The sequence below is a fragment of the Notamacropus eugenii genome, chromosome 5 (genome assembly GCF_028372415.1).
Source record: "Notamacropus eugenii isolate mMacEug1 chromosome 5, mMacEug1.pri_v2, whole genome shotgun sequence".
NCBI classification, from domain to species: domain Eukaryota; kingdom Metazoa; phylum Chordata; class Mammalia; order Diprotodontia; family Macropodidae; genus Notamacropus; species Notamacropus eugenii.
Genome location: NC_092876.1, coordinates 39,516,403 through 39,541,895, shown reverse-complemented (window position 1 = coordinate 39,541,895; position 25,493 = coordinate 39,516,403). Strand labels below are relative to the sequence as shown.

Below are 25,493 nucleotides of genomic sequence, written 5' to 3'. Positions count from 1 at the left end.
GTCCAAAGTTTTTGCCAAGAAAACCTGATGGACAGAGGTCCATGGGGTCACAAAGATTCAAACATGACTTCATAGAAAAGAGTATTGACTTTGTGTTCACCAGACCTGGGTTCTAATCATACCTCTTAAGCTCACTAGCTATGCAGCCTTGGGTAAATCACCTAGGATTTGGACAAGATGAACCTCTGAGGTTCCTTCTAGGTCTATGATCTTATGATATCAAGAGGACAGAATTAAGAACAAACTAGAAAAGGGAGCTCCCTGTCATTAAAAGTATTTAAATGGTAGTTGGATGATGACTGGGATATTATAGAACAGGGTCCTGAACCAGGTGCAGGTTGGACAAGGTAACCTTTTAGCTCCCAAGGCAAGCTAAGTGAGCACTGGATTTGGAAGACCTGAATTCAAATCCTGTCAGACACTTACTAGCTGAGCAAGTTACTTAACCTTTGTTTGCCTCAGTTTCTTGGATTGTAAAGTGATGATCATAATAGCACCTGTCTCACAAGATAGTTGTGATGATTAAATGATATAATATTTGTAAAATGCCTTAGTACCATGCCTGGGCACACAGTAGGTGCTTAATAAATGCTTGTTCCCTCCATTTGATCTCTTACCTTCTCTGATTCCAAATCACATTTCTTCAGTACTTTACAATTTACAAAATGCTTTCTTCACCATAACCTTTGAGCAAGGGAGTGAGAATTTTTCTTAATCTCTATTTTGCAAGTTTGGAATTTTGCTGTTCAGTCATTTCAGTCATGTCTGACTATGACCCCATTTGGGGTTTTCTTGGCAAAGATATAAGCATGGTTTGTGATTTGCTTTTCCAGGTCATTTTACAGATGAGGAAACTGAGGTAAACAGAGTTAAATGGAAAACCAAGGAGCTGTCCCGCAGGGTCACAGCTGCTGTTGTCTGTGGGCAAAGGATTGGGTTACATCCGAACTCTGATAAATCTTGGGTAGGAAGAGAGAAGAGAGGGAGCTACTTCCTTAAATAGTGGTTGTAGGGAGTCAAGGGGTCTCTTGAGAGCCATTCCTTTTGTTCAGAAGAAGGACAGAGGATGAAGAGGGTGGGGTCGGTGGTGAAAAGGAGATTCTAGAATTAGAAAAATTTAGCAGAAACTCCTCTGGAACTTTTGATGTCTTGGAGACCCACCGGTCTGGCTACCATATTATATGATTCTTTATCTAAATTGAACTCAGGAGGTTCAAGGGGACTCATTTTATGACCAACTTGGTTAGAATGCTTAAATTGTGTAAAGTATGGAATACTTATTCATTCACAGGGCATTTTGGGGGTGTGATTTCTATTTGGGTGGAAATTCTTTAATTTCTCGCAGCCTCGTTTTCTTCTTGCAGTCCTATCCAGTTTCTTTTTGGCAGAGGATTTGCCTAATGCCTTGCTTTGGCTAGGTTGCATGAACATGTTGGCCATGGATAGAGATTGGGAAGGAAATACTTTGTTGTGGTTAGACTCAGAATCACAGTCATAGATTTGGGGGATGGAAGGGACCTTAGAAACCTCTGAATCCAACCTCCTCATTTTACAGGTGAGGAAACTGAGGCCCAGAGAGATCATTGAATAATTTAAAAAGAAAAACAGCCTCCAGAGTGGTCATAGAATCATAGATTTAGAGCTGGATAGGACCTTAGAGACCATCTAGTCGAATCCCCTCATTTTATAAACTGAGTTCTAGCAAAATGAGCTAACTGATACAAAATCACACAAGCAGTAGGTGCTAGAAGCAGAATTTGAACCCAGTTTCTCCAACCTCAGAACAGGAGATCTTTCCTGTACTGCCCAAACCATCTGAAGACTCGGGGTCCAAGGCTGGATTTTAGCCACTGTCCCTAGCTCAAAGTTCACATGCAACGATTGGCCTCTTCACCAAGCCCACAAAAACCCCGTGCTGGAAAAAAATCTGCCTTGCTTGGCTTTCTGGGAATCCACATCACAGGGATGCACCAGCTGACAATGGGCTTGGCAGCCCATGTGCACACTCAGCTTTCAAGCATCTGGAAGCAGGATGATGCCTCGTTGTTGAGGAGTTTAAAGAAGAAAAATGTCCCCCAGGGCAATAATGGTGAGCTCCTCTGTTTCCTTCCTCAGAGCACCCTGGCCTGGCCACCTCTCCATAAGGCAGTCTCCTAGAACTGTTTGAAGGTATGGTGGCCCATCTACACTTAGGAGACCATCCCCAGCTCAGCCTGCCACTGACCCCGACCCTGACAAGGAAACCCTCCTTGCAGCCCAGCCTTCAGCCTTCTCTACTTCTTTGTCCTCCATGGCCGCTGGTGCCAACACAACCCAGTGCTCTTGTGCTGGGCCTCTGGGTTGCCCCCTCCCCCTACATTTTCCCCATGCCCACCAGCCCCTGCCAGAAAAGGGCTTCTGGTTCCTATTATGTGTTCTGAGATGGAATGTGTATAGTGTTGTTAACACAAATAAACAGAGACCCCAGGAATGTGGAGATGACACATGGAATAGACGGATTGTTAGTGTGCCTCTCGGACTGTTAATGGCTCCAGAGTGGGGCACTGCTAATGCAAGGGTAGCTGGTAACCTCCCTCTGGTTGGCAGAGCCACTGGGATACTGGATCTGAGAAGTAGGAAAGGAAAGCAGTAGGTAATCATAGATCTAAGAGTAGGAGAGACCTCATAGGTCATCTTATAGATGAAGAGACTGAGATCCAAAGAAGGAAGATAGGAAGCATCCTCTGGTCTCTGGTCTCAGAGTCAGTCCTCTTTCCCCTGTATCACATGACTTCCTGACTCTATCTGGGAAATTTTAGGAGAGCACATTTCATTGACATGATTCCTGAAGTATGGATTAAAGGAAGAGACCTCCTTCCAAGTTTCCTTGCCCAGAGAGGCTCTGAATAAAGTTAATAACAATAAAACACACCCCTTGAAGCCCCAACAACCCTCTTTCTTGTATGAGAGTCCCCAGAATGTAACTATTGCCCAGTTTTTGGAAAGCCTGAGCAATATGGGCAGGGTCAACCTTCCCTGAGTCCTGTCAAGTGCCTAGCTCAGCAAACATTCAGAATGATTCTTCCAGAGCCCCCTTTGGAAGAGAATTTTCAAAAAAGCCCTTCCAGACTCCACCTAGGCTCCCATGGATCACTGCAGGACCAACCTGAATCCAGTGTTGGCCTCTTGATTTCCTGCTCCTTCTTCCCCCAAGGGCCAATTTAATTCAGCTGGCCAGAGGGGCCAGCACTTCATGCTTAGGGTGGCTCTCGAGTGCCCAGGGCAGGAATCTGGGGGAAGCAAGCCATTTGTAGGACAGACTCCACATTCTTGTGGCTTTTGTCACCAGTGCTAGACTGAGCATCTCTCTAACCACAGTGGCTCAGATGGATTGGAGCCAGAGCCCCTTGGGAGGCCTATCTCCAGCTTCTGCTGAGGGTGGAGAGAGAGATGACGTAGAGCACTGGGACAGAAACGGGGCTGTAGTTTGCCTCCTACCATGGAAACACTTTGTTGTTCAGTCACTCTTTGTAATCCACACTGTCCATGGGATTTTCTTGGCAGTGACACTGGAGTAGTTTGCCATTTCCTTCTCTAGTTGGTTGAGGCAAACAGAGGTTAAATGACTTGCCCAGGGTCACCTAGCTAGGAAAAGTCTGAGGCTAGAGTTGAACTCAGGTCTATCTGACTCCAGATTCAGCACTCTATCCACTGAGCCACCTAGCTGCCTCCTAGGCAAACAGAGGCTAAGTGACTTGCCCAGGGTCACAAAACCAGTAAGTGACTGAATTGGATTTGAACTCAGGTCTTCCTGACTCAAGGCCCAGCCATCTAGCTGCCTCTAAATACAATGAAATGCTATGGAAACTTAAGCGGTCTACTGACTTTCCCAGAACTCCCTCCTTTCAAGGTCACTCAGATGTTGCTTTCTCTATGATTTCTTCCAACATTCCCCACGATCAATGCTTTCTCCTTCCTCATTTTTCCTTATTTCAACATCCTCTTTGCATAATGGAAAGCCAGTTAACAGTTAAAATAATTAATTCAATGCTTACTATGTGCTAGCCATTGTGTTATGTGCTGGTGATACAAAGAAAACCAAAACACATCCCCTGCCCTCAAGGAGCTTATATTCTAATGATGGAGACAACATGGAAAATTGTATATGTAAGATCAACGTACATACAATCCTATGTACAAGATTTACAGTGTAAATATAGATAATCATGGACAGAAGGTGCTAGGAATAGGAGGGTTCTGGGGAAAGCTACCTGTAGAAGGCAGGATTTTAACTGTCTTAGAGAAAACCAGGAGACAGAAATGAGGAGGGAGAGCATGCCAAGCATGGGGCACAGCCAGGACAAAGACACAGAGTCAGGCAATGGAGTGTCATATAGAACAATAAAAAAAACCTGTGTTGTTGGATCATAGAGTATACAGGAAAGAATATGGTGAAAAAGATTGAAAAAGTAGGAAGGAGCCAACTTATGAATGGCTTTAAAAGTCAGAGATTTGATACTGAACCTGAGCCAGGTTCTGGATTACTTTAAAACCCAGAGATTTTACATTTGAAACTGGAGATAATAGAGAGCCTTTAGAGTTGATTGGATGGGTGGAGTTTGACATGGTCATAACTGCACTTCAGGAAAATCAGTCTGATTTGAGGAAGAGGACAGATTGGAGTGGGGAGAAACCTAAGGTAAGAGATCAGCTCTGGGGCTATCGAAATAGTCTGTGGATGAGGTTATGCTCCAAGGTGGCAGGCAACATGTATGAAATGTGTGGGGTGGGTGCCAGTGAAGGGTCAGTTGGCGACATCTAGTCAATGAGCCTCAATGATGGGGAAGATAGCAGTCCTCTCCATCCTAATAAGGAAATGCAAAAGAGGGAAGGATCTGGCTGTGTAAAGTACACTCTCCTTTTAAGACTGTTTTCCTAAGAAAGGGTTAATGATAAAAAAAAAAGGCAGAAAAAAGTATGTTTGTGTAAAGGAGATTTCCATTCATTGCCAAAGGATGAAATATGGCCAGTGTTGTATATGAATATCTTCATGCCTAGTAGGAATAGAAAAATGACTGTTTCCATATACAATGCTAATATATGTGTATGAAGAAATGCAGCTTTCAGACTGAATTTGGACATTTTAGACAGGGAATAATCTGTGAGGACCCTCATCTCTGTCAACATTGTGGAGTGATGAGTCTCTTGTGGGGAAATAAACTAATGTTACAAAGGGGCAGAAAGAGATCTTTCATTTATTAAAAACTAGAGAAACCTGAGAGAAGCAGTCTCAAAGGTACCAAAGAGATTGAAGACCCTGTTGAGGACATCAGAGCTGCAAAGCAGCTGGGCATCTCCTCTACTTTGCATAGGCAAATTTTATGTCTAATGTGAGAAATCATAACTATTTGGAGATGGTTATCATTTTAAAAGCACTGCCCATTTGATGGAGGAATTTTGGGCAGTTGTGACTTTTTAAGTGAAAGGTAAGTAGCTGAAAGTCAGGCGGCTCTCATTTAATTAAGCCATTGAAGGGAGGAAACTGAGGTGAAGAATGAAAAAGTTGGGACTGAGAAGCAATCAGTTGATGGATGTATCTGAGTAGGCCCTGATTGGCTGGAGAGAGAACTAACGTCATTGGTCAAGAGCGCCAGTGAACTCTTGCTCTTTAGGGCCACCTAGAGATGGGAAAAGATAAAGCCGCTCCTGAGCCTGTTGCTCTCTGCTGCCACCTGTGGCGTGAAACGGAAAAGCAGAAGGAGCTTTGTAGCTGCTTTGATAGCCCAGTGAGCTTGAACTGGCCTCAGCCAGGTGGGTGAACTCTGTCCTGATTGGACAAGCTAGCATCTGGCTGAGAGCGAGTGAGTGAGTGGTGGGACTGCCCACAGGTGGCCAGGGTGATGAGCTTTGGAGCAGAGGAAGAGGACAGAAGACTTGTGCAGCTGAAGCGGTGAGCATCAGTAGCCAAGCAGCAAGCAGAGACACATTGTTACACTATGCAGATGCTGCTTAATGGACCGGCAACATTGAAGCCCAAAATGCAGAGCTGTGAGTTTCTCTCCTGTGTTTCCTCGCCTCTGTGTGTGCCTCCTCTTCATCACAGATAAAGAGCGCACGGGTGGAATAACATGATCGGGGTTTACATGTGTATTGTCATGAATTTTATTTTTTATGCCTTAATACATTATTATGTAGAATATTATTGTTTCTTTTGCTTTCTTGCTAAGGAAATGGCTCTGTTTAGAATTTTAAGTTGGGATTTTCAGTGACCAGGTGTATAAATAGCACATCTGTATGGGTGAGTTATCTCGTGAATGACTGGCAGTTATAGGAAGGAAGCCCCCTGGATGGGGGCTCAGGACCCAGAGGGTGGTGCTCAGAGAAGTGTGCTTCCCCTCAAGGGGGTCACTCCTGGCATCATTTTGAACGTAACCAGAGGGTGGTGGTCGATCTCTGACGACTAGGGTGAGGACAGGATGGAGTGAGTGAGCCAAACCCATGGAGAGCTGGAGAGAGGAGAGATTATTCTCCACCATAGTGAACCACCTCAGTGTGAATGGTTATGGTGTTTCAGAAGACTAAGCATTGATTTCTGTTTTGGATATGTTGAGTTAATTTCTCATAGTACTTAATCATGGTCTATTGCATATTAAAAAATCTTGATAATATACTGTGTTCTGATTTAGTAAAACATTGAATTATTGAGCACCTACTATAGGGTACAAAGATGTGCCTAAATAGTAGTTCATGCAAAGCAGTTCATGGGTTTTGTTATTTTTAGTGGAGGGCAAGCTCAGCCCTCTTAGGCTCCATGGAGAGAGCTAGTGGATAAGTCTGGGACTCTACCTTCTCATCTGAAAAATGGGAATAATCTTATTATTAGCTCTACTTCATCTTAGAGTTTTTGTGAGGGATGCATTTTGTTGACAATAATATCAAGAGATACTAATGGCACATTATTTCTACAGTCAGTTAAAATTTATATTGCTTTACAAATATTTGCGCTTCTTGACAGCCCTGCGACATGGATTCAGAGACATTAAGTGAGGGAGGACCTGAATCTAGTTCTTCCAGTCTCTGAGGCCAGTTCTCTATCCATTGTGCCTTATCGTCTTACAATGTAAAGTGCTGTAGAAATATAATTTATGGGGCAGCTAAGTGGCACAGTGGATAAAGCACTGGCCCTGAACTCAGTGAGACCTGAGTTCAACTGCAGCCTGACACTTACTAGCTGTGTGACCCTGGGGAAGTCACTTAACTCCAACTGCCTAAAAAAAAAAAAAGAAATTTAATTTATAATTAGGCTAGATTTTTAATGTAGTAGAATCCTGGGAAATGCCCTGGACCAGGAGACAGGAGTCCTGAGTATTAGCCTCAGTTGTGTATTATGTGACGTTGGGTGACATTTGCTGACCCTAGGCTTAGTCCTGTGGCTCTCCCAGTCATAAGTTCCTACATCATCAACAATGGTGGATGCCAACATGACTGTGCCCAGCTCACAGCAGTGCCAGCTCCATTATCAGCTGCAGGAGGATGGCAGAAATGATATCTGGGAGTCTGCCTGCCTGTCTCTTCCCACTCAAAGGTTCAGAGCCCCCAAAGTTCATACTTTCTCCCTTTCTTTTGTTTTCTCAAACCCCAAAATAGATACAGCCAGAAAAAAGTGTAGCTACATAGTCTTAAGCAGCAGCATGTGGGATTTAGGATAGGTCCAGCAAAAATTTCCCAACAGTGAAAAATTTGGGATACTGGAATGCGTGAAACAGAAAGAGAATGGGGGAAAAACCAGAAAATGTGTTAGCTTTTTCCATGTGGAAACTGGTTTAGGAATCAACTTACCTGAGTACAAGGGTGGGACTGGGTGGAAAAAATTACTAAGTTGTGGTTTGGGGATTTTTTAATTTTTGTCCTTGGAGTATGGAATGACAGGGGGAGGAAAGGGAGAGAATAAATACTTTCTGAGCACCTACTATGTGCCAGGCCCTTTGCTAAGTGATTTTATTTTATTTTATTTTTTACAAATACCATCTCATTTGATCCTCATAATAACCCTGCAAAATAGGTTAATTAATTAATAATTATCACTACCATTTTACAGTTGAGGAAACTGAGGCAAACAAAAGTGAGTGCCCAAGGCTGCATTTGAACTTGGGTCTTCCTGACTTTGGGTCCAGTTCTCTATCCATTGCACCTGCTAGTTGCCTCTCTTCTGCAGTACAGGTTTCAGAACAGAAGAATTTCAGTGGTGGTAGAGTTCTGAGGGACCATCAAGTTACAGAATCATAGCCTTCCAGGCCTAGAACTGGAATGGACCTCAGAAACTGTCTAATTTAACCCCCTCATTTTACCAATGAGGAAACTGATACACAGGAAAGCTAAGTGACTGGGGGAAAACATCAACCCTCTCCAACACACTTGACAAATAAAGATCCAGCCTTTGCCTTGAGATCCCTCCATTAAGGGAGAACTCACTATCTCCCAAACCAGTAATCAGCTCTTGGAGAGTTAGGAAATTTTCATTTACATTGAGTTAGAAAATATACTTCTTTGTAATTTCCACCCAATACTCTTTAATTCTCCTTTCTAGGACCAAGTCAAACCAGTGTAATATTACCCTTGTCCACTGTGACAATCCTTCCCATTTTCCTGGGAGAAATAGACTAGATTATCTCTAAAGGTGATGAGTTCCCCATCACTGGAGATTTTCAAGCTGAGGCTGGGCGATGTTTGTCAGAGAATTTGTAGAGAGCATCCTGTGGATCTGACTAGATGACTTCTGAGGTCATCACTAATCTTAGCATAGTCCCTGGCACATAGTAGGTGCTTAGGCAATGTTTGCTGACTCAGCTAGACATGTGGCTCTGAAATTCTGTGATTCTTAAGTGTGCGACACTGGACTTCAAGGGCCGAGGAGGGAAAGGCCTAAAATTCATTTTTTCCATTCCTTGTGGGTTCAGGTGAGATGGTCCTTTAAGCAGGTACTACTGGCAAGAAGTGTTTTGTCCCCTAACTTCACTCTGTGTTACCCTGGCCAATGACCAATACTTGCACCAACATGTACAAATTCAACTTGATGAAGCCCTTTCCAGCCACGGACAGAGGTTCCTAGTGGGTACAAAGTGACTCCAGTTTTGTTGGCCTGGGAGGACAGAAAGTGGGAGCATTTAACAATTGCATAGCACCAAGTATGGAGAGCAGGAGGGATGATCTTTGCTGCTGGTCAGGCTGGATTCAAGAGTAGGTCAGCACCAGGGAGAAATTAAGAACCCAATAAGAGGTTGGTCTCCTCCTTCCACCCTTGACTTGTTTAGGGATGAGAATGTGCCAGGTTTCTGCTGGAAATGTTCCAATCAGCTCCCATATTGATTTTCTAGTAAATGTATCCTGTGTCCATCAGCTCTGGGAGATTATCTGGGAAACCAGACTTGAGATAATATATGTCCTTCAGGCATTCCTCTGAGAATATTAGCAGAAAGGGCCAGTCTAGGTGAGAACCAATATGAGGAACTCCTGACCCTTTCTATCTCTGGCATTTCTTTCTCTGCCATATTTATTTCCCATAGGGGTGAGGAGAATGCGATGCTGTCGGTGTTCTTTCTCCTTCCCCATCAGAAAGGGAAGGGGACTGTGCTCCCAATCTCTCCAACAGAGAGGGGAAAGACTGACTCAAGAATCTTAGAGTTGGAAGGGATTTCAGATGTCATCCAATCTAACTAACAGGTACCATATTTGAACAAAAACCAAGGGTTATCTGTCTCTGCTTGAAGACCTTCAGTGATGATAGGCACAAGACTTCCTGAGGAGCTCCATTCAATTTTTGGATTCTTCTAGAGACCAGGAAGTTTTTCCTATGTGGGCATGAATTCTGCCCATGTATAATTTTTGCCCATCAGCCCCTGTTCTGTCCTGTGGGACCAAGCAGGCCAAGTCCAGTCTCTCTCTCCCAGACAGCCCTTCAGGTACATAGAAGAGAGGACTCCTAACCTTTCCCAGGCCTCTTTTCTCTGGGCCAAACCTTCCCAGTCCCTTGACTGGATCTTCGTATGGCTTGATCCCCACACCATCATCTTTTGGACATAGATGATCTATGGACATAGGTCTAGGGCTGGAAGGAGCCTCAAAGGGAACCTAGTCTAGTCTCACTTTATGAAAGAAGTCTTGGAGGCCTGGGGAGGTTTAGAAACTTGCCCAGATCACACAGAAGAGGCAAGTTTTGATCCCAGATCCTCTAATTTCAGATCCTGGACTCTTTCCACTAATGCCTGAAGCTTGTCCTGAACTAGGAGGCCTAGAATTGAGCCCAGTACCCCAGAAGTGGTCTGATCAGGGCAGAAGACAGAGGGAACATCATCCCTCCAGATCCCTAATTCTTTGCCTCTCTTAAAACTATCAGACTTGTGGTCTACTGAAACCTCCTGATCTTTGCACCAACTACTGTCTAGCCTCCCTTGTACTGGACAAAATCCTCCTTATAACCTGGCATCCCCTCTCTCCTGTCTAGCTGTTACAATGGACTCTTTCCCATCTGTTTCTTCCCTATCCACTCCCCGCTCATCAAGACAATGATGATTTTGGCCTTCTCCCTTTCTAGTACGGAACCCATGTGCAGACAGGAATGGGGGCTGCATGCACAGGTGCCAAGCTCGCCGAGGGGTCGCCCACTGTGAGTGTCATGCTGGATATCAACTGGCAGCTGACCACAAGACGTGTGAAGGTAAGCTGCCTGGAGGCTTCCTCTTCCATTCCGGGGGTGAGTGGCCCTGGATTGATATTGATACCACCTGCCACTTTCAATTCAGTGCACATTTATTAAGTACCTACTGTGTGCCAAGCATTGTGCTAAGAGCTGGGGATACAAGAAAAGCAAAAGATAGTCCTTGTCCTAGAAGAGCTTTCAATTTCATGGAGGAGATAACATTCAAACAACCACGTACAGATAAGTTATAGACAGGATCAAGAGGGGATAGTCCACAGAGGGAAAGAAGATGCTCCTCAAGTCTAGGGAAGTAAACATGGCTCATCATGACTGTCGTCATTGTTATTTTGGTCTGAACCTGCAATTTCACTGGAGTGGGGGATTCCCAGTAAGAAAAGCCCCTTTACCAATGCAGATCAATCACTATTCTGCGACGTAGGGTCTTAGGGATTTGCCTGAGCCTCAGAGCAGGGCTGCACAGCCAGAATGTGTCAGAGGCGGGATGTGAACCTAAGTTTTTCTGAATCTGGACTGGCACATGTAGATAGAGGATCAAGCCCAGAGTCAGGAAGCCCTAAGTTCAAATGTGGCCTCAGACCCTTATTAGCTGTTTGACCCTGGGCAAGACATTTAACCCTGTTTGCTTCAGTTTCCTCATCTGCAAGATGAGCCATTCTCTTCTGCTTCTCACGTAAATGAGGATCATCATTATCATTGTTATCATAATTAGCAAACCTAGTTGTTCTTCCTAGAGGGAAAGAAATATGGATTATTAATATTATCATTATTGTCTAGACCTGTAATTTCCTTACTATCTAATTCCCCGACCCAGCTGCTACTCCCGGGACTAGGGAAGGAAGTATGAGCTATTATTATTATTTTAAAATCATATATAACTTAGTTGAAATGCAGCATGATGAGGTGGATAGTGGGCATCAGAGCAGGAAAACCTAGATTTAAGGGCTACCCCTGGCATGCACTGTCTGTGTGACCCTGGGCAAATCACTTCACCTTGTGGCATTCTCGGCCACTCTTCTAAGACTATAAGTTGCAGAGAAGGGTCAGTCTGCATTGGAAAAGGGGGGTTTTCCTTCCTGGCAGTTACCTAGAATGAAAAAAATCATAGAAATCATAACTGACATTCAGTGATTTCATTGCAAAAGCAGGAACAAGGCAAGATGGAGATAGCCATGTTAGAATATACAATTCGGTTTATTAAGATGTAAGAAATGCTAAAGGCTTGTAGAATACTCAAAGGCTAATGTCTGTACATTATGAATACAGTTATCCCTTCTGTATCACAGGGCTTAGGGGCAAGACACCATCTGCCATCTGGAAAATGTGCATCAAATTTTTGATCCTCCCTTTGTACCAGAGAAGAAGTATGAATTTTTTTCTTTTTGTTTTACAGGGTGTTTATAGCATTCTGTTGTATAACTGGGCTTAAGATTTAGTCATAGGCTCTGTGTCGTCTGATGGCCCTAGTGTGTCATCTATGGCTTTTGCAAAACTTCCCCCAAATTCCCATTTAATGTTTTATGCCAACCCCAATATGTTGAAACTGGGATGGGGAAAGTTGCAATGTGGAAGGGATTTCTGTACTCTCTTCAGAAAGAGTCATAGGGAATGGGATGTGAGGACTTTATTTTGATCACTTAATCATGAAGCCTTTATTAAGTACCCTGTGCCACAGAGGCTTGGGCTGGGGGCTCTTATTGGCCATTGAATGAAAGCCAGAATGATTTGGATTTAAAGGCTTAGTCAAGAAGCTCCATTGGAACCCAGTGGGCTTTTTTAAAGCCTGTTTTTTTTCCAGAGCTATATTTCAAGAAATCATAAACGAAAACTTCGTAAGACAAAAAGTAAATTGTACCAGCTTTTTGATTTTCTTTTTAAATTTCAAATAAAGAAAACATTATCCTCATTATGTTATTGGCGCCTTTGAGAATGAAGGACAAACATCCTGCTATGTAACCAAGCACTGTGCTAGGCAGTGAAGATACGGAGCCAAAAATGAAGCGTTCCTTGCCCTCAAAGAGGTTACATTGTATTAGAGGAGATGTAGAAGACATATAGACATAGGGGAGTATACAGAATAAATCCAACATAATTTTCAGAGAGGGGGTGGCTAGTAGCCAGGAAATAAGGAAAGGCTTCATGTTGTTCAGTTATGCCTGACTCTTCATGACCCCATTCTGGGCAAAGATAATAGAGCCACTTGTCATTTCCTTCTCCAACTCATTTGACAGATGAGGAAACTAAGGCAAACAGGGTGAAGTAACTTGCCCAGAGTCACACAGTTAGCAAGTGTCTGAGGCTGGATTTGAACTCGAGTAGAGGAGTCTTCCTGATTCATGGCTTGATGCTCTATCCACCGTACCACCTAGCTATGCAAAGTTTTCATGTAGAAAGTCATTAATAAGTTGTCTGTGTCCTGTGTGAAGCCCAGCTAGCAGAGGGAGCCCCTTTAGATAGTGAAGTTCTCCAGATGTTCCTCTCTGTGGATGCTTTTGTACCCCTTGCCTTGAGCCCTGGAGCACTACAGAACTTGTGCAGTGAGATTCACAATGCTTTACATATGCTAACTCATTTGCCATCCTCAGACACATGTAAGACTGGAAAAGTCAGTGGGTGGCACTCTGCACTATTGGAGAGATTATGGCCATTAATGAGTTCAGATGTCACAGTAAATTGACCAATGAGGAAACTGAGGTCTACACAGAGTCAATGACTTTCCTATGGTCAATCCCAGCTTAGGGTTCTTCCTACAAGATGATGTGAATGATCTGAATAGCCTGTGCTTTCATCTGGGTGGGGAACTCCAGGTATGGAAATATCCTGCACTAGGACAGATCACAAGTAGTCTTGTAGTTCCACCTTCTACAGGAAGCCTTCCCTAACACTTCTTAATTCTAGTGCCTTCCCTTGCAATTATTTCCTAATGATCCTGTATGTATATAAGTGTGTGTGTGTGTATGCATGCATGTATATACACATATATATGCACATATACACATCGGATTGAATTAAATTATTATCTGAGTCCTAGGTAAGTCATTTCGCATCTGTGTGCATTGGGCAACTACCTAGGACTCAGATATTAATTTAATTCAATCCAATCAACATTTATTATGTACCTAATATGTGTCAGACACTGAGCTAAATGTTGGGGATAAAAAAAGAGACAAAACAAAGCAGTTCTTGCCCTCAAGGAGCTTCCAATCTAATGGAAGAGACAACATAGGAGCAAATATGTTCGTGTGTGTGTGTGTGTGTGTGTGTGTATGTGTGTGTGTGTGTGTGTGTGTGTGTAATAACAGCAGCTCCCCCCCTGGTTTGCTGTGAGGATCTAATGAAATGATATTTGTAAAGGCTTTACCCGGTGCCAGACACATAGCAGATGGGCTAATAACTTAACAATAATATATTAAATAATTCAATGAACGTTTGTTCCCTTCCTTCCTATCCTGGGTGGAAATCTACTCTTCCTCCTTAGATTTCTCCTAGAATCTGCTTGATCTTCTCCTTTGTATTTCTCTCTCTCTCTCTCTCTTCCTCATAGTCCCTGCCTGGCAGATGTATTTTTCCTGTTTGGTGAATGTTTGCGAGTTGAATTAAGTTGACTTGCTAGGGCACCAGGTCACTTGGGAACGCCGGTCACTGACTTGTCCATCCATGGGGCCTCAATTTTTTGTCTGCTTTCCAGATGTGAATGAATGTGCCCTGGGACTGGCCACGTGCTCACACGGCTGCCTCAACACGCGCGGCTCCTTCAAGTGTGTCTGCAATCCAGGCTATGAGCTGGGATCAGACAGCAAACAGTGCTACCGTATGTATGAACCCTGCCTAATTCCCAGGGGACTGGGTCTTCCCTATCTCCTAAGCAGGCCCCAGGTCCATGTGTACTGGCATCCTGGGCAGGGTCTTGTAGGCAGGGGCAGTGAGATGGTGGAAAGGGAGCTGGCTTTTGAATCAGAAGACCTACATTGACATCGCAGCCCTGCCTCATCCTACTTGTATGACCTTGGACAAGTCACTGTAAACTCTCTGGGCCTCAGTTTCCTCATCTGTAAAATGGAGGGGTTGGATTAGATATCCTCTTTTCCTGCTCTAAATCTATGAGCCTCTTTTCCTCTCTCCCAGGGAAGTAAAGCTTTGTGGGTAAAGGAGTAAGATAAGCCTGGAATTTGTGCAAAGATATTTGAAAAGAGCTTCTATGAAGTGTTCCCTTTGAGAGGAACCTTGGTTCTCATAGCTTCTCCCCCAAACGGCCAAGCCTTCCTGGAACATGAAGCTTTATGTCCTCCTGGGGGTTCCAGGGCCACGTTGCTGTGTATGGGAATTTTCCATCGAGGCTGGGTAAGATTGTCCCCTCAGATGACTCAGAAAAGGGTGCAAACTGAGAGCTGGGAGAGACCTTAGAGCCCATCTGGTCCATCTCCCACCCCTCTTTTCACAGATGAGGACACTGAGGCACAGAGGTTAAATGACCTACCAAAGGTCACCCAGCTAGGAAATATTAAAGACAGAATTTGAACCCAGCCTTTTCTGACTCCAACAGTCCATTCCTTATGCCACGCTGCCTTGGGCAAGTATTTGCCTTCCCTTTCTGCTCCCCTCCTCTTCAATAAGCATCATAGCCAGACACTGCACTAAGTCTGGAGTATACAAAGAAAGGAGGAAAAGTGATCCCTGCCCTCTAGCACCTTCCATTTCCTCTCCAGGGATTGAGATGGAGATTGTGAACAGCTGTGAGGTCAACAACGGAGGCTGCTCCCACGGCTGCAGCCACACCAGTGCCGGCCCCCTCTGTACCTGCCATCAAGGTTACGAGCTAGACACAGACCAGAAAACTTGCATTGGTGAGCCAACAGAAGCAGAAGGGTACTCGGCCTCCTGAAGGCAGGGACAGCATGGGTTGGGGAGTGAGGATCTGTGTGTCCTCCCTTCCACCCTACAACAAGAGGTGTTAATTACCATCCCTGTAGATATTGATGATTGCGCAGCCAGCCCCTGCTGTGCCCAGGTCTGCACCAACAACCCAGGAGGGTATGAGTGTGGCTGCTATGCGGGATACCGACTTAGCACAGATGGCTGCGGGTGTGATGGTGAGTACTGGGTGGGGGAGGGGGTGGATCAACATGGAGAAATGGGAAAGTATGCTCAGTAGGGCCCCTTCCCACCTCCCCCTGGGGTAGTGGCATCCCTCTTGGTTTCATCTTGGACTTGGAGGCTGAGACAATTTCATTTGAACCTCACACTGGGAAACAGATGCTGTGATATGTTATCCCCAGTTTACAGATGAGGAAACAGTCTCATATGGGTGAAATGACTTGTCTATGAATGTCAGAGATGGGGTTTGAACCTCATTTTTCCTATCTCAGAGTTCCTGTTGAATATCCTGGGGGTGGGGAGAGGTTGATTGTAATTTTTTTAAGATTGTGGCTTGCCCAAGGTAACATAAGTAGTAGGCAGATTTGATTCCACTATCCTGAGATGGTCTGTGAGTGTGGCTTGTATGGTTAGTAGCATCAGAACTGACCTGAGTTGCCCACAGCCCACCAGGGACTGATCTGCTTCCTTGGGTACTCAGTCCAGAGTGATAGAAATTTGTACCAACACAAGTTACCCCCAATTCCCTGTGACTCTGCAAGGCCATGGGGAGTTCTGGGGTTCTAGCACTCTCTTTTTTGGCTTTCCATAGATGTGGATGAGTGTTCCTCCAGCAATGGTGGTTGTGAGCACATTTGTGAGAACCTTGTGGGCTCCTTCCAGTGCACCTGTGAAATTGGTTACAAGCTGGAGGAGGATCGGCGGAGCTGTACCCGTGAGTACCCCAGTGGTCCTTGGCCACAGGGATTCCTTCTCCCTTCCCTGCCATCTGTGATCCAGGGGAAGCAGTGGCACCCAGACCACAATGGCCTTTCATTGGCTAAGAAAAGGGGTAGCTTCTGTGATCGTCCTGGCTTGGTGCCAGTCATCCCAAGACGCTCAGAGAATCTCAGAGAAGAGGCCTCACATACCACCTTGTCCAAACTGTCCTTGAGCAAGAGTCCCATATGCTCCCAAAATGTTCACCCAACTTCAACTCAGTCTCCCTCTTTAGTGAAAGGGAATCTATCACTTCCCAAGGCAACTTGGGAAGTTCTGTGCTGGGCAAGCTCAATTTGTTAGAAAGGTTTTCCTCACATCTACTCAAAATCTGCCTTCCCACTGCTTCCATCCATTGCCCCTTTCAGGGGCCAAGCAGAAGAAACCCCCTCCAATTTTCTAGTGACCCTGTTTTGGGTCCTTGATGACAGCTCTCATGTCTTCCCCAAGTTTCCTTCAGGCTCCCCAGGTCCTTATATGACATGATTTTGAGGCCCTTCCCCACCCTAATCACCCTTCTCTGGACAATCCCCAGCTTGTCAACATCCTTCCTCAAAATATCCAAGATCACATATGGTCTGACCAGGCACAGGATAGTGGGGCTGTATCATCTCACTGGTCTGGACCCTCTGCTTTTCTTACTCCAGTCTAATATTGCATTAACTGTCCTTCCAGTAATAGCTGGTCCCTCTTACTTAGGATGCCATTTGTCTGATATCATCAGAGGGGGCATGATTCCTCACCAACATCTTTGTCTAAGCATCTCTGACTTCCTTGGAAGTCCATGATGGCTCTGCCATTCATTTATGCTCATAGAATCTCCTTACTGGAAAAGCCCTTTCACGTCATTCACTCCAACCTCCTTATTGTTCAGAAAGTGAGAGGAGATGTTGACGTCCCTAAATCCAAATGGTTTCATTTATCTAAACCTTTCCAGGAAAATTGGTATAAGCCCTTGAATTTGTTTATATTTTCTGGCCTGCAGCATCTCTTGGGCTAACACATTCCATCTGGACTGGATGCCCTCCAGAGTCTCCTGCTTCCAGACTCAAATCCTTGTGGTGGAAAAGGGTCCTATAAAAACAGTACCCTGTTTTTTAGTGCTCCCTAAACCTGCCACATTAGGTGAAACAACATTACAAAGGGCCATAGGAACAATGTTATCGAAGGGCACCAGATTGGATGATGCCATCAAGGGTCTTGGTGAATTGGCAGAGTTGGTTATAAGATCTTAGCAATGTTGTTGTCATTTTTCTAAGGGAGACTCAGGTTCAGGGGTGACTGGGACAGGAGAAAAGAGGATTCATACTCCAAGAACCCTGGACATCCTTGGGATAGATGTTGGTGGTTTAGAGAGGAGACAAGGACTCTCAGCCTAGAGATGGTGGGGTGATCACAGGATCAAAGATTTAGAATTAGGAGAGTTCTTATAGGACATCAAGTTTAACCCCATTATTCTACAGGTAAGAAAACTGAGGCTTGGATTACTAAAGTGTAGGAGTAGTTGGCCTCAACCAGGAAGACCTAAGTTCAAATTCAGTGTTTGATATCTACAGTTGATAAATGTCTGAGGCTGCATTTGAAACTTGATCTTGATGTCAAGTCCAGCACACCATCTGCTCATCCAAGTGACCTGGAGGACCCCAGATGCCTTCTTGTCCTCACAGGTTTTAGGGAGGAGGAGAGGTTCTGAGCGTTTCTCTGTGGTCCTTTCCTAGCCCTGGATGACTCAATTGACACCTTGGATGGGCGACAGCCCTTTGTACGGCCAATTCCCCACATCTCTGTGCTGCGTGATGAGCTGACCCAGCTCTTTGAAGAGGAATATGAGGCGGGGGATGAGGAAGATCTGGAGGTCAGAGGAGAGCACACGCTGTCAGAGAAATTTGGTGAGAATCAGCCTCTCTGGGGAGCAGGCCCTATTGACTCTGGACCTCGGGACCTGGGTCTTTCCTGGCCTATAGACACCAAGGGATAGCGAATCCTTTTCCTCATAAAGGCCCCATTTCTGCAAGATCTCAGAATTAGAGCTGGCCCAGACTTCAGACCCTCCCCCTCAGCCTTGTAAAATGCCTTGCATTTTATAAACAAAGAAACTGAGGCCCAGAAAAATTAAACAGCTTAGACAGAATCATAGGATCACAAATCCAGAGCCAGAAGGGGACCTCAGAGGCCACTGAGTACAACTCCCTCATTTTGTAAATGAGGAAACTAAGGCCCAGAGAAGTAAAGCAGCTTATCCAGAATCATAGGATCACAAATCCAGAGCCAGAAGGGCACCCCAGAGACCAGCAAGTGCAACTCCCTCATTTTACAGATGAGGAAACTGAGGGAGACAAGGTGAAGTGACTTGCCCAGGGTCACACAGCTAGGAAGTGTCTGTAGGCCAGATTTGAACTCAGAAAGATAAGTCTCCTTGCTCTATGAATTGTGGCATCCCCCAGCTACCTCATGTTACACATTAGAAGGGGTTATAATGAATGGTCACTTGGTGGAATGATGTTACGGAAGGAGGGAACAGAAATGAATGAGTCATCCCAGAATCATAGAATCTGAGGGTTGGGAGGGGCCTCAGTAGTGGGGCTGAGAAGCACAAGCCCAGTACCCGCCAAGTCTTTCCACTCAGCCAGGCCTTGTTTTCCCCCATGTCCAGGGCACTGAAGCACAGAGCTCGCATAGACATTGGATATCTTGGCCCAGTTACCTAGAGAAAGTCCTTAGCAGAAAGTGTCTCCCTTCAGGCCAAATCACCAAGCATTTATTAAGCACCTCCTATATACCAGCAACTATTATATACCTTAGAGAAAGAAATGCCAAGCTACTCTAGTATCTGTGCCAAGAAAACCCCAAATGGGGACCCAGAGAGTCAAACTGTACAATAGCAATATTCCAGGCTGGGTGCCAGGATACAAAGAAAAAAGGAAAACAGCCCCTACCCTCAAGAAGATTACCTTCTATTGGAGGAATCAGTGTTGACTTTTAAACATGAAGGTAGAATCTATGCAAAATCTTTTTGTATTAATTGATAAATAATTAATTGGTGGGGATCAGGAAAGTCCTCTTGTAGGAGATGACATTTAAGGTGAGAGCCCTAAAGGGACCTGGGATTCTAAGAAACAGCTTTGAAAAAAGAGGAAGAGCAGTCCAGGCATGAGGGACAGCTATTACAAAGGCCTGGAGATGGCAGTTGAGATTCTGGGAAACAGAAAATAGGCCAGTTTGGCTGGAGCACAGTTTGGCTGGAGGTGGGGATGGGGTTATACAAAAGAAGTCTGGAATAAGAGATCAGAGCCAGATTGTGAATTAACCAACCACCCCCTCAGAGACCTGCTCTCTTTTTCCCTTTCCTGATCATCACAGTCTGTTTGGATGACACCTTTGGCCATGACTGCAGCCTGACGTGTGATGATTGTAGGAATGGGGGCACCTGCCGCTTTGAGCTGGATGGCTGTGACTGCCCTGAGGGCTGGACTGGTATCATCTGCAACCAAAGTAAGTTGTGGATTCAATAAACGAATGAGTGAATGAATGAATGAAAAAGTATTCACTAAGCCCTTACTGTGCCAAGATTTGGGGATAGCAATAGAAAAGTGAGGCAGGCAGTCCCTACCTCAAGGAATTCTCATTCTGATCAGGGAGGATAGCATATGTAGAGTTCAGCCAGAGGGGTCTGGAAAGGCGCTGTGTGTTCCAAGTTCAGCACCAGCAAAGTGAAGTGAACAGGACCAGTGATCAACTGTGAAAGACTTGGCTGCTCTGACCAAGACCATGATCCAAGACAATTCCAAAGGACCCATGATGAAAAATGCTCTCCACCTCCAGAGAGAGAACTGATGAACTCTGAGTGAAAATTGAAGTTTAATTTTTCACTTTCTTTATTTTTCTTGCTTTTTTTGTGTGTTTTCTTTTGCAACATGGCTAATATAGAAATATGTTTTGAATGACTTCACATGAATAATTGATATCCCATAGCTTTTCTTCTCAAGGGGTGAGGAAAAGGGTGAGAATTTGAAACTCAAAATTTTTTAAATGAGTGTTTAAAGTTTAGATGTAATTGGGAAATGTTTGATGAAATAAGTAAATATAGATTAAAAAACTAAAAAAATGTTTAGCATCCGTGTGGATGGCAAAGTCGAGGGTCTTTAGGATACTTTGGCAGGTCACATGCGAAGGTTGAGTGGACCTTAGGGTGTAGTGGTAGGGAAAACAGTAACTAATGCGTGGTGGTAGTTGATGATTTCCTGCTCTTCTAAGATGTATGGGTGGCCATGTCTGTCCAGCAATGTTGGGGGAGGCTGCCAGGACCTGAGCCAACATATTTGGGAAATAAGGAATGTGTCCAAGAATTGGAATAGAATAGGGATTCTGGATTTTGTCCTTCAGGGATGTCAGTGTCCAGGCAGGAGTGGAGAAAAGAAACAGGGGCGGGGGAGATAGTTGGAATATAGAGACAAAAGACTCCCCAGAACTGTTGCTCCTGCTGGACCATCTGGATTGGATTGAGGGCGCACCATGGTCCCTATTCCTGCTGATCTTTCTGAATGTGATGGGATGGAGGGATGGATATAGCGAGAAGAGAGGAGAAGAGACACCCAGCAGGTCTGGGAACTCTTCTCACCATTTTAGACAAGGGCAAGAGATGGAATCTAATGGAAAATTCTATTGTACTAGCCCTTCTATTTAGGAAGAGGATGATATTAATAATAATATCCCATTTGTATAGTACTTAAAACTTTAAAAATGACTTAACAGTCCTGTGTGGTTGTAGAAATATAAGTATTATCAGTTCCATTTTTATAGATGAAGAAACTGAGGTTCTGGGTGGTAAAAAAATTTTCTGGGGTCATGGAATTGATACAGGAGACAGAATGTGAACTGAGTTCTCCTGCTTCCAAGTCCGGTGGTCTTTTTACTATGTCATGCTATAGGATTAAAGGATTTAAGACCAGAAGGGACCTGAGAAACCATCTGTTGGAGCCCCCTCATTTTACAGATGAGGAAACTGAGGCCCAGGGAAGTGAAGAAAATTTCCTGAAGTCACATAGAGGAGAGATTTGAACTCAGGTCCTTGGACTCCCAGTCTAGTGCTCTTTGTTATTTCTTACATAGAATTGCATTTTATCCTCTTAATACCTTAATGAGATAGACTTGGTAGGGAAAATCAAGACCTCTTGGTAGGCAGGTGGGTAGTAGGTAGATAGATAGACAGATGAATAGATGCCTGTCTGGACAGATAGATGGATAGATAAATAGCTCAATGAATAGATAGATGAATAGACAGATGGATAGGTGAATAGCTGTGTAGATAGATGCATGGATGGATAGTAGGTAGACAGATAGCTAGATGGATGGATAAAGATATGGATAGCTAGAGATGGGGATAGAAAGAGATGAATTGATATATGAATAGATGGATGGATAGAAAATGGACAGATGGATGAATGAATGGGTAGATAGATGGATAAAGAGATGAATAGATAGGACAGAATGGATGGATGGTGGATGAATGGATAGATAGATAATAGATGATGGATGGATAGATAGATGACAGATGATGATGAATGGATAGATAGATGACAGATGAATGGTGGATGGATAACAGGTGGATGAATGGATGGGTAGATGGGTGGATGGCTAGATAAATGATAGATAGATTAATAGATAGGACAGATGGATGGATGACTAGATGGATTGCTAGATAGATGAATGGAGATGGATGGATGGATAGAGAGATAGAACATTTATTAAGTACTTATTACATATCAGGCACTGTGCTAAGAGCTGGTGATAAACATACCTACAAGGACCCCAGTCTATCCCTGCCTTCATTTTAATGAGAGGAGACAATACATAGAGTAGGTTTGGAGAAGGGCAGGACATGGGGATAAATGGTGCCCCAGGGAGAAGGCTGAGAAGACTGGAGAATTTTCGAGTTGGGCTGAGAGTGAAGTGAGGATGGCCAGGGTCCTTGTGACACAATGGTCGGGGCGAGGGCCTCACCATCCTCCCGGTGCTGTGGGCTCTGAGCCTGCTGGGTGTGGTGGCCTCCATGCAGACAGTGAGCTGTCTCTCCCATCCCCTCTGCAGCTTGTCCCCAGGGCACCTTTGGGAAAAACTGCAACTCTACTTGCAGCTGTCAAAATGGTGGCACCTGTGACGCTGTGACTGGGACTTGCCGCTGTCCACCTGGCGTTGTTGGAGCCCACTGTGAGGACGGTAAGCTGATCTTCTCCACGCTCCTGTTGCTCCCTTCCCCCAGCATCTCCCCACTCCCTGCTAACGATGGACAACACTCTCCTGCTGCTCTCTCCCCTGCCATCCCTGTGGTCTCCTTGGCTCACACTTTCCCTGAGGGTAAGGGCAGGGCAATGTCATAAAAGATAATGAGGAGCTTCAGGCCAGGGAGAGAGGGAAGCTGGAAGTGGGGGGGTAGTCCTTGGAGCCCATTAGAATCCCACTGTTGATTCCGCAAACTAAACCTTGGTCTCAGTCGCTTTTGTCTATGGGAGAATGACCATCCCTACAATCATCATCTATCGTTGATTAACCACTCACTAGTGGTTAGAGGCTGATAGTGCCTGCCCTCAAGGAGTTTATATTCTAAGGATCAGTTCATAAAAACACTATGAACAAGGGACATTTTTAATGCATGTTCAAGCTTCTAAAGGCCTTATGTCCAACTAGGCCTGTGAAGTATTTACTGTCATTACTCCCATTTTACAACTGAGGAAACAGAGGCTTAGAAAGGTTCAATTTGTTTCTAATAGCCACGCAGTCGGTGTCAGTGGCAGGATTTAAACCCAGGATTTGAATCCTCCTGACCCCAGTATTGATGACTGAGCCTCCTGGTAAATTGTCCTTGATGCTCCAAATATAGCATGAATCTCAGCCAAATTGCCCTGCCCTAAGGGAAGACTAGTTAAGACACTTGTGCCTGGGCACTCTCTCCTGGAGCAAACAATGATGTCATGGGGCCTCTCTCTGAAGGGTGTAGGTTTTGAGGACCTCAGTGGACCATTCCCTGAACCTGGGGCCTTGGGGGAGGTCATCATTTTTCAGATTCAGAATTTCCACTTGTCTAGCTTTATTCTGACCTGGGGAGGGGGATTCCCCTCCCCTCTCTCCCCTGACTATTTCTCCCTCCCCCCTTTTATATTTCTGTCCATTCCCCTCTCTCTAGGTTGCCCCAAAGGCTTCTATGGTAAACACTGTAGAAAGAAGTGCCAATGTGCCAACCGAGGACGGTGCCATCGCATCTATGGGGCTTGTCTGTGTGATGCTGGGCTATACGGACGCTACTGCCACTTGGGTGAGTCAGGATCTGCAGGCAGCTAGGTCCAACCTTTACCATATTAATAATGACAATAGCAGTTCACACTTCTACATTATTTTAAGGTTTGCAGAGCACTTTTCTCATAGCGCTGTGAGCTGTGTCATTTTCCCTGTTTTCAAGGTGGGGAAAATGAGACTCTCAATGGTTGTGACTGGTCTAGGGTCACACCATCGGGAAGAGTCAATGGGAAGACATGAACCTAGATCTCCTAGCTGTAAGGAGCTTTCCATTGATCCCAAAGACTTCTTTCCCCCAGAATAATAGCTGCCATCTACATATCCCTTTTCTGAGTGCCCTGGTAAGTCTCCAAGACTACAATAGACACAGAACAGGAGATGCCTTGAACTGGGGGCGGGGTAGAGTTTTATGACCTGGGAGCTTCTTATACTGAGACAGTCACAGGTCTTTAAAAATGGTGACAGGGGATGATAAGATTGGACTCTTGTAAGTATAAAATCAAACAAATATGAAAGATCATTTCAGAGTTTCTGTGTTTATGGAAGTTGTGGGTGGTGTTCTTAGGCCGTCTTCACCGATGTCATCCCCCTTTGGTGCATGGCATGGATGGTACCAAATGGGTGCTCTAATGAAGGGCCAATAATGTCCATGCTATACTTAGCTTCAGAAGAACACCCAGGACCAATGAATGGGTGGAAGTTTGCAGATGGGCAGGTTGAGGCTTGATGTCCAGGAAATCTTCCTAACATTTAGAAAAGTCCCAAGGTGGAATGCAATCCTTTAACAGGTAGGAAGTTTCCCATCATAGGAAGTATTCACAAGGGGTTGGATGGATGTTTTTTGAATATTTCTTGTTGAACTACAGCTCAGACTATATGGCGACTGAGGTCCAATCCAAACACTAAGATTCTGGGATTCTGTGAAATTCAAACTGAATCTACATTTATTAACTTTATTGGTATTTATTAAGCACCTACTTTGTGCTAGGGTCTGGGCTAGTCCTAATGGGGGAGGCAACAAGGACATTCAGAGTCAACTCCAGTAGGACTTATCAAACCAGCAAGTCTAGTAACAGACTGTACGTACCCCTGTTGTCCAAGGACTGGCCTAGATAGGCAGAGAGGGGATCGCTCCCAGCTTGGCTGCCCATAGCAAACTCTTGAAAACCATTGAATAAGTCATAAGGGGTCGCTGCCTGTCTCAGTGGATGGAGCACCCACATTGAAGAAATTATAATCCTTGCTCTATGGAGGCATGATTGTGTTGGAGAACTGACATGGTGGGAGATGAGGCAGACAAGATGACAGATAGGGAGGGATAAGAGCCTGTAACTGATTTCACTGGCTTAGGGAACTCTCAGGTGAGGAAAACCTGTACCAGTAAGGCTTGGCCCCTCCTCTGTAACTTGTAGCTGGCTGGACCACTGAAAGCTGAAGTAACTTCCTTAGCATCCTATGGCCAGTATATATCACTGACAAGACTCAAACCCAGGTCTTGTGGTTTGAAGGCCAGCTTTCTATCCACCAGACTGTGCCTCTCTCTGCTAGGAACATGGTTGTTTAAATTGCTGATGTGCACTGAGGACCAAGAGTGGCTTGGGGGAGGGTGGTTTAGAAGATTCTGAAGCTGAATGAGGACATAGGGGGACAGTGAAAG

At 44.8% G+C, this 25,493-nt stretch overlaps 1 protein-coding gene across 5 annotated transcripts in view; it reads left to right on the top strand.

The window, feature by feature from the left end:
* The window catches only part of MEGF6 (multiple EGF like domains 6), a 360,321-nt gene that overhangs the window by 288,121 nt on the left and 46,707 nt on the right, over positions 1–25,493 (top strand). For 4 of the 5 annotated variants that reach the window (XM_072608634.1, XM_072608633.1, XM_072608635.1 and 1 more), the window contains 9 exons: positions 10,571–10,693; positions 14,382–14,504; positions 15,400–15,537; positions 15,664–15,783; positions 16,380–16,502; positions 18,265–18,435; positions 19,907–20,038; positions 22,634–22,762; positions 23,727–23,855. In XM_072608634.1, coding sequence (XP_072464735.1) covers positions 10,571–10,693; positions 14,382–14,504; positions 15,400–15,537; positions 15,664–15,783; positions 16,380–16,502; positions 18,265–18,435; positions 19,907–20,038; positions 22,634–22,762; positions 23,727–23,855 — 1,188 coding nt within the window. Of the gene's footprint in view, positions 1–9,680; positions 9,700–10,570; positions 10,694–14,381; positions 14,505–15,399; positions 15,538–15,663; positions 15,784–16,379; positions 16,503–18,264; positions 18,436–19,906; positions 20,039–22,633; positions 22,763–23,726; positions 23,856–25,493 lie in introns of those variants that run through there. The other variant, XM_072608637.1, reaches the window with a different exon arrangement.